This window comes from Cibotium barometz, chromosome 47, assembly GCF_041138505.1.
Source record: "Cibotium barometz isolate CiBa-2024 chromosome 47, ASM4113850v1, whole genome shotgun sequence".
NCBI lineage: Eukaryota > Viridiplantae > Streptophyta > Polypodiopsida > Cyatheales > Cibotiaceae > Cibotium > Cibotium barometz.
The window spans coordinates 34000073-34010076 of record NC_141092.1 but is presented as its reverse complement, the minus strand read 5'-3'; the positions used below and the strand labels follow the sequence as shown (position 1 = coordinate 34010076).

Sequence of the window (10004 nt, the reverse complement as noted above, 5' to 3'; positions counted from 1 at the left end):
TGGGCACAGAGAAACGTCACAGGTTTAGGAGCTTACTTGGAGTGCAATATGTGGAGTTTAGCTTGAGGGGGAGTGTTAAGATATCGAGCCCGCCTGGGTGATAGCTTCTGCACTTATGCCACTGGCATGGTTGGTAAGATTATGGTTGATATACCGTCAATGGTGGCTGACAGGCTGTGTGACAGCCACTTCAGAGTTATAGCATAGTTATAACGCTAGCTTATATAGTCGAGTTCACACTATAGACAAACTATTGTATATTATTATAAGAGAGTACTTTCCTTTAGAGTATGTACTCTTTATCTTTTGAGTTATATGGTTGTAAAGAAGAGAAGAAGATAGAGAAAAATTTAGCCATCCACCTCTCTTTTGTGTCTTGCTCTCTCTTGTGTTTGTGTGTGTTTTCTTGCAAGGAACTCAAGCTCTCCCCTTCCCCCGCATTCTCTTTTGATGCTTGTCCATCTTTGATCTGAAAGGAAAAGAAAGTAAAAGTTAAGTACTTTTTTGTGTAATAGCATGACTACTAGCCAATGTAGAAAAACCTAAACGAAGGTCTACACCATATTATTGGAAGAGCGACTTCCAAGTCTATTGTAAGTTTGATGACGGGAGAGAAATGTAGTTTATAAAAGTCTTCACCGTCTAGATTACTAATGGATGCTTATGGACTTGCACTCCACTTCACCCTCTCTTTTTCTATGTATTGTGTCTACATTTGCCAAGTCTCTCTATCTCGTGTCTCTCTCGTGAAGTCCTGTTTGCAAACCCTACAAACCCTTTGTCTCTCGTCTCTCTTATGAGCCGCCTCTCTCAACAAACGTTGTGAACTCTCTCTCTGTCTCTCTCTATCATGCATGCCTAGGAGAATAGAATATCGTCTCTGTATTCTTGAGGTCATGAGACGGGGTGGGGGGGAGGAGTGCACAAGCTAGTGGAGGAGGAGGAGGAGGAGGATAAGGGATTTGGAGATTGGGGGCAGTGCATGGGAGTGGTTGCGAGCTCTCAAGGATACAAAACTCATCCTGGATTATGACCCACTTGAAAAAAATTGAGCCATCTCAAATTCATCCTATCCCTTGGTCTTGTTGAAGACTTGCCACCTCAGGTCACGAACACAAAAAGGCAATTCATTCAACTTAAAAAATAGCAACCAATATCCAATGAAGGATCATACACTCTAGAGTGGTCACCCCATAACTTTTGTTATTGTCTTGAGAAATCATAGTGCAAGTCTCATAGACCTTTAAACTCCTACAGATGTTGATAAAAACTTCTTCACGTCCTTCGTTCTTTTTGTGCATGCACAGCACTTTATGCATTGAGCTACCAACTGAGAGATCCTCAACACGTCTTATTGATTCTAAGCGCAGGTATGGGTGGTGGCCTTTGCTTCGACATCAAAGCCCACCACCCATACCCGTGCTTCAGCTCCACACTCCCGAGAAGTTCTCAATAAGTAAGCCCCATCTATATCCTACAAGCCAGACGCCCTCGATCCAAAGCACCACGACTCTCCATCCAAAACAGAGACAGATCCAAGAGATTTTCCACCGATGTGACATGCTCCCATCACAGAGGTCCAACATTCCCTCCACATCATTGGTCCCACCTGAGGCAAGTATCGTCATTAGCTGAACACTGCATATCTCACTCTACACAGGATCATCTGCTGATTACCTTTTCTTTCAGTTTTCCACTGCTCCACTTATCCGTGGTACCATTGTATCACTTTTGGTCTCACGTTAGTAGAATGCTCAAAAGCTCATTATAGGACCCCTGCCCAGGACCTCTCAAAATATGGGCACAATCACACACACAAAGACAAGAATAGACACATAATAGAAGCATCTTACAAAAACTCATTCACAACTTCGTCAGAAATGTGGCATTATACAAATACGAAACTCACCTCATACACACAATCAGGATCTCTGTTGCATGCTAGCTATAACTATGTACAGATCAGACTTCCTTGAGCCAAATTTACAGGCAGCCTCCACGGTAATTGTGTACTCCTGAAGTTTTTGTACAATCAGAATGCATCCATCCAGTTTTAGTAACAATACGATAAGATGAACCCAGACACTAATATTCTGCTTGGCCTAGCCTTTGCTTCGCAATGTCTAACCATGCCAACGTATGGTTTCATATAACACAGCCGAGAACATGGCTGCCATAGCTGCTGCAAAAAGTGTAACAATCCCAGCTGGGCTACCTTCTTTCTTCACCAAACAACGTTCTCCTGAAAAACTCCCAATTTAATAAATAAGCACCCACCATCAAAAAAAAGAATGCACTTCACAAAAAAAACTCTGAAACATCCTTATAAAACACTAATAATTCTGTACAGGCCTGTTAAGGTTCTGTATCACACCATGTGCAAAGCTCATGAAGCAAATGCCTATGAAAATTGTAGAACACTTGTGCCTATGTGCTAGGGTTTGAGAATTGAGACAAAGAAGAGATCAGCGAAATCAAACACACAGCACACACAAGAGTCCTAAAAAATGGATCTGTATTCTGTACAAGAAAGAAGTATTACACTGAATTTCCGGTACAGAAGGTGGCTGAGAATGTAGGTGCCAACTCACAGCCCAACACCCAGCTGAAGACTCCTTGGCCAGCCAGAGAAACGCTATGTAGAGAGACTAGCACTGAGAAATGCAGATGAAAATGGAGATTCTCCAATATGCATATACATAGCACCAGTAGGTGCTCGTCAGCCTGGTTATAAGCTGTCAACCACCATAGATGACTGCCCATGACCTGTATGGCCCTGTCCTCTGGCTGAGGATTGCCACATAGCTTGGCGCCTGTCAAAAATGCAGCCCATAGCCTGCGCATGCTACCTGGCTCTTGCTACCTGATATCTGGCCGCTCCAAGCTCGGGAGAAGTGCCCTTCATACTCATAGGTATGTCACATTTTCCCCCACTTGCATTGCAATTGTCCTCAGTTCCTGATAAGCTCTTAACAGTGTCCTCAATTGCATGGTCTCATAATAAGCTCTCAACCCAGGGCAAGACTCATCTGTGAACTCATCCTCATCAAACTGGACTGCTTGTTGGATCGGATAGCCCTTTGAACTTGAGGAGATACTGCAGTTGCTTCCGACAAGAACCACGGTTGTATTGGTGCAAAAACAGACTGCTCCAGTACCAAGACCTCCTATAATCCTCCATCATCCACCGACTCAGGTGCATCCTCATCTGCTGGAGCACTCAACTCTGGCTCATGATACTCCACAAGGTTGCAAGCAAAGATAGAATGGTTATGGAAAGCATGGGGACAACTCAAAGATTTTTCCATACTTCCATCTCCTCTAAAATGGTTGCCGCCTTGGGGATTGAAGTGGGAGACATGGGACTTGAAATACATGCATGTTCTGCATTTGCTATGTGAATTTGCTCAAAAGGATGTGAAGATCACTCCTCTCATTGGAAAGAAGCTTTTATGTATAAAACTCGAGAGTGCCTTATAGATGCAAGCATTGCGGGAGAGACCATCCCCATTGTATCTCACGTACAAATCAATAATGCAATGAAAAAGAGTCTTTCTTTGTATTTGGTTTTTGTACGTGATGTTGTGAAACATAGCAATGTTCATGTGAATTCTCTTATTCATGATAGTGTCACATGCGGAAGCTTTGATAGTCTTCTTTCCACCCTAAGCACTGCATAGGAACTCTTGATGCAAGAACAATCAACATAGATAGAGAGAGGAGAGAGAGAGAGAGAGAGAGAGGGCTGTATATTCAGTATATTCATACCTAGGACCTATCTCCACATGGGAGAGAGATGAAGAAACACGAACAATGCTATGTCTTTTTATAAGCTTTTGGAGTACGAAATCAAATGGCCCACTTGTTGTCGGCTAGTTCCATGGACAGCAATAAATATATATGCGTCATCTGCAAGCTCAAATCCACATGGCCGACTGCCGTCCTCATCAAGTCAGGCTTCTTCTGCAAATATCTAAGCCTGACTAGTGTCCTAATCTATTGTTTATCTGCTAGGCATGTCCATGTGCATGCACATGACATCCCCTCCTACTAAACTTGATGACGGGATTCCAACCTCCACAATTTTGTCATCATCCTATGTCTCCACATTATGGTCTCCCATACTTGTCATCCTTCCTTTCTTGGCAACCTTTTCACTAAAAACCTTGCCATGTCTCTAGTTCCACTGCAAATCTAGTGTAGAGATCTGTCCATCTCTTCCACCTTGTCCCTGAACACAAACATGAATCATCCTTCTTGAAACTAATCCTGGCACCCTTGGCTCCACCACTTGGATGACCATCATCCCTTGGAGTTTCTCCATAAAAACCTTCCTTGGTAGCCCCATCTTGCTACCGACTCTCATGATATTCTCCCCTTGGGTTTGCCTAACACCAACCAGCTTTTGGGGTCTTGACACATGTTGAGTTACTCTCCTTGGACCTTTGCACTTCTTCTAGGACGCCAACAGTACTTAGCATAGCTCTGCCTAATGCTCTGATACCAAAGTCACATGCGGAAGCTTTGATAGACTTCTTTCAGCCCTAGCGCTGCATAAGAACTCTTGATGCAAGAACAATCAACATAGACAAAGAGCGAGAGCCAGAGAGAGAGAGAGAGAGAGAGAGAGAGAGAGAGAGAGAGAGAGAGAGAGATGGCTGTATATTCAGTATATTCATACGATACAAAAAGGTGTATATGTCTGTACAAATTCCATGGCCTTTGGCTTGCCCAAAAGGGGTAAGCATGTAATTGCAAGCTACCCCCCCCCCCCCTCCCTCCCCTTTTTCGAGATATACCAACACAAGATCTAAGGAGCCCTAAAGATAGCGGAAGATCCGCTTCACTGCTTGCCAATGCTTGTACTTGGGCTGCGCATAAATTTGCTACACTGGGAAACCCCAAAGTGAATATCTAGGCGTGTGTTGCATAAGTAAATGAAACAGCCCACTCCTTGGCTGTAAACACTCATATCAAAAGGCTCTCCAACATCATACATGCTCAATTTCAACCCTGGCTCCATCGGAGTAGAGATGGGCTTACAATCTTGAAACCCAAATTTGTGCAACAGCTTTTGAATGTACTTTGATTAGTGTACATAAATCCCAACATCTGTCTACACAAATTGTATGCCCAAATAATAATGCAACAATCCCAAATCTATCATCTCAAATGACGTTTGCAATTCAGCTTTGAATGCTGAAATTTTATCCAGATCATTCCCAGTTAGCAACATGTCATCCACATAAAGAATGAGCATAATCAAAGTGTCATGATCCTCTTTCACATAGAGGGTGCTCTCTGTTGGACTATTGCGAAATCCCTGTGTGGTCCGAGGTTGCATAAACACGACGTACCTAATTATAAGGTATGTTTTAGTGTACAGTACGGTACTATACCGTACTGTATGGATTTGTACGTGGCAAGTCTCCCCCCCCCTCCCCTCTCTGACCTTTGGCCCAAGATCCTCCCATAGTTATCCATTTTTCACCGCCCCTAAGCACCCGCCTATAGCCGCTTATTTATCCACCTATAGGCGATGCGGCCGAGGAAGCACCAAGGGGGGTTTTGAATCCAAGACCTCTTGGTCCTAGGCAAACACCTTCACCGCTTGAGCTATCACCTCATTGGGAAGTACGTGGCAGTTTTTAAAAACATTTTGGGCCAAAAAAAACCCTAGGCCGGCCACTGTTGCCGATTTTAGTCGACTTATGCAAAGTGCGAACATAGCCATTCCTCTCATTGCAGCGAGAGATGATGATGATGCGGTGCCAGCCGCTGCAATCATCGCCATTGCTGCAGAGCCAAAGATGTATGATAGCAAAGGAAACATGTTAACAGATGGAGCTCTCATTTTAGTAATTGTGTTGTTAAATATTCAGAAATGAATTGTTTTTTCATTCATTTTTCTGTATATATATGTACACTATATAGTATATTTTTTATGTTTTTACAGACCTTACGTATTTAGCGTACCTCAAAATCTTAACCCGTACCTGAATGTGTACCTTACCATACCTTATTGTACTTTTTCACCTTAGGGTGGTCAAATAAGTATGTATTTTCTCATACCAAGCTCGGGGAGCTTATTTGAGACCATAAAGTACTTTTCAAAGCTTGCATACATTGTTTTCATGACCATGCATCACAAAACCAATGGGATATACACTTCTTCTTGCAAATCCCCATTGAGAAAATCTGATTTTATGTCCAATTGATGCACTTTCCATCCATGATGGGCAGCCAATGCAACAACACATCTAATTGTGGCCATACAAGAAGTAGATGCGAAAGTCTCATCATAATCAATGCCCTTTTTTTAGGCATAACCTTTGGCCACTAGCCTGGCCTTGTATCTATCAATGGTACCATCAGACTTTCTTTTTAACTTGTAAACCCACTTTGTGCCAATGGGCTTCTTGTCAGCACGCAAGTCTACCAAATCCTATGTGCTGTTTTTATGGATAGAATCCACCTCATTTTGCATGTTGCATCCAATGCTCATCCTCATGAGCCTCTTCAAATGAATTTGGCTCCTTTGCATCACAAAGTGTACTCATGCAAGCAACATCAACGTGTTCTCTTGCATTACGTGAACTAGCCCAAGTCTTGCTCTACCAAGTGGAGCTGAAAGTTTGCTCTCCTGTAAAGTGCGGAGCAGCCAACGAGGCACAACTCTAGCCTCTTCTGTTGCTGTCCACTCTTGCGCCACTGCTTTATTTTGAGGTGTAATGGCTGATTTTGAGTACCCAAATGCTGTCCATTAGGCAAAGTTGATGGCTAATCTGTTAAGCCATCAATTCCCAATGGGAGAAGTCCTTCAAACATGTTAAGTGGGCCCGAAGGTGGCTACCCAAAAAATTCAGCCAATGGTTGGTCTGAATTTTCAGCAAATACAACATCTCTGCTGTCCAAAATCTTTTGTGTGGAAGGATTAAAGAGATGATAGCCTTTACTACCACTGCTATAACTCACAAATATGCCCTTAGCTGCTTTGTCATCAAGCTCACCTCTCAATTGCTAAGGTACATGTGCATAAGCTATACATCCAGAAACTCTAAAAGTGATCAACTTTAGGTTTCCTTTCATGCCAGGCCTCATATGGCATTATGGTTTTCAATGCTTTGGTAGGGCATCTATTCAACACATGTAGCACACATTATTACCTCCATCCAGAATTTGTGAGGGAAGACTTTGTCTTTAACCATGCATCTAGCCATTTCCATCAAATTGTTCTTTCTCTCAACAACACCATTTTGCTGAGGAGAATATAACGTCGTGCATTGATGCTCTATGCCTTTTTCTCCAATAAAAGCTTTAAAAGTAATGGACGTGTATACCCCCCCTTGATTTTCAGCTTGTGCCACAAAATGCTAAAAACATGCAAATACATCAGATTTTGCCTTCAAGGGATACACCCAAGCAAATCTAGAGTCATCATCAATAAAGGTTACAAAGTATAGATGCTTTCCAAAAGATGGTGTCCGCATAGGACTACACACATCACTGTGCACAAGCTGTAATTTCCGAACAGCCCTTGTTGATCCATCTCTTGAGAATGCATTTCTACGCATCTTACCCAATATGCACCCTTCACATACATGTTTTGGTGGCAGTTCTACATGAGGCATATCCTGTATCATGTTATGCCTTTGCAATAGCATCAAACTACCATAATTCACATGCCCAAACCTAGCATGCCACAATTCTACCTCGTACATGGCACGTGTAAGAGTGGTAACCACATGAGCATCATGCTCTCTCCTGTCAAACCTGTCAACCTGATATAACGCATGGTACAATGTGCCGGAAGTGACCAATGCATAGCCACCTTCACGGTCTTTCACTATGCATCTATCGTCCTCAAAGTTCACTGCATATCCTCATTTAGCAAAAGAGGAGACGGACAGAAAGTTCTTCTTAATCCCTGACACATACAATACATTTGGAAGACATAAGTCTACACCATCTGTTGTTGTGAGGATCACCTCACTAATACCCTGAACTAGATAAGAAGAATTGTTTGCACATGTTACCTGCTTGTCTTCAGGGGCAGCCATAAGCTTCTTAAACAAATCCCTCCGTGAGGTAATGTGTTTAAAAGTACCACTGTCAAAGTACCATGTGTCGTGTCTTTCATTGACACTGAGATACATATGCTCCAATGATGCATCATAACTGCAAGTAAGGAAAGTCCACTCATCCTGCACAAGATTTACTGATGCATCATCTTTAACTGCAAGTGATAAAGAAGAATCTACAATCATACCGCTTTCTTTTTTCTTCTACTTTCCAAGCCTTTTTCTGCACTCATTCAAGTAATGACCTGGCTTCTTGCAGTAGTGACATTTGCCCTTTTTCTTGGGCTTGCCTACATCATTTTAGCATTTTGTGAAGGATGTCCCGAATCAACCTTTGGCAATTGTGCTTGGCTTTTCCCTTGCCTTGTCTTGGGCAACAAAAGCCCCATCATTGCCACGCATGCTAGAAGATTTGGTCTTCCGATTCTGCTCCTCTTGTAGTAACAAACCAATCAACTCTTCAAATAAGATTGGTTCCCGGTTTACCCGCATAGATAGAGTGAGCGATGTGTGGAAGTTCAAGTAGGCTTCTGGTTGGCAAAGATGATAGTGTCCTGGAAACCAACTCCTTTTCAGAAATGACCTCATCAATATTGAGCAACTGCTCCCGAAGATCCTGGATCTTCGTAAAATGATCAGCCATACTATCACCTTCATTTATGTCCAAGTTCTCAAGCTCTTTCCTGAGAAATGCAACCCTGGCCTCATTCTTTGCCGGATACATGGTTTCAAGTACATCCCAAGCTTGTTGTGAGGTCCTACAAGACCGAATATGCGGTATGATTAATCGCTTTACTAACAAAGCAATCAAAGCCATCGCTTGGACATCACGAGTATCCCATCTCTTCTGCTCCTATGATGGTGGAGTGGATACTGCAGCTTGTTGAGCACCACGGCCAGGCGTGTCAGGTGCTATGTCAACATGGCATACATCTTCACCCGACACATAACCCCATAAGCCTTTGGCCACAAGAATATTTCGGACCATGAGACTCTAGAGGGATAATTACTGCCATCCAATTTGTCCTCTTGGGACAAAACCCTGAATATATCGATCGTATTTCAAGTCATGTGTTGAAATCTCTTGCAAGAGAGATGCAAACATGTGCAACCAAAAATGCTATAAAAAGCACCGACAGGCAAAATCCCAAACGCACCGGATTGCAATGCCAAGCAACCACAAAGTCCTGTGCAAATGTTTTGCTCTGAATACAAGGCTACAGATAAGCAATGCTGAAAATCCCCAAATTTTTGAGCACCAATGGACTGATTTATGTGTCAATTGCACATAATTCACAAAAGCCCCAAAAATCTATGTACCAATGAGCTTTAATTGTGCAATTAAGCATGGATTTTAAGAAAACCCCAAATTCTCTGTCCTATAATTGCAATTCTGCAAATTCTAAAAAATCCCCAAATTCTGAAAAAATCTCCAAATTTTCTTCCTACACCGAGATGTTGCCCTGCATTGTTGCTTGCACACTTGATTTTTGCAATGAAGCATAAAATTCACAAAAGCCCCTTGAAGTGAACCAAAAAATCAGTTACCTAAATGGTTGGAATGCTGATTTTGCAGAGAGGCAGGTGTTGCTATACAAGCTAGCTTGCTTGCTGCAGGCAGTGAACTAAAGATGTGGAGGCGGTGGACTGAAGATGGGCAAGGCGTGCAGGGGTTAGCGGAGGCAGGAACTGCTCACGTGGGTCCCCAACTGCAACAACGGATGGCGGGACTCTCCAGGCGGAACTGGCGGGAGCTATAGTCGATGACAATGAAGATGCAGACGGCGGGCAGCACAATAGATGTGCTGCTGTTGGTTGGAAGGCGTCTGTTGAAGTGTTGTTGCTGGTCGGAAGACACAAGCAGACCGTTGATGTTGGACGGAAGCCGCCGGTGGCCGGCAACGAGCTACAGCAGACGTGGCG

At 43.1% G+C, this 10004-nt stretch overlaps 1 protein-coding gene across 3 annotated transcripts in view; it reads right to left on the bottom strand.

The window, feature by feature from the left end:
• Positions 1–1841: 1841 nt before the first annotated feature.
• LOC147611612 (uncharacterized) overlaps positions 1842–10004 on the bottom strand; it is a 40960-nt gene continuing 32797 nt past the window's right edge. For all 3 annotated transcript variants that reach the window (XM_086784681.1, XM_086784683.1, XM_086784684.1), the window contains exon 5: positions 1842–2242. In XM_086784681.1, coding sequence (XP_086640807.1) covers positions 2124–2242 — 119 coding nt within the window. In that variant the 3' untranslated portion in view covers positions 1842–2123. The remainder of the gene's footprint in view (positions 2243–10004) is intronic.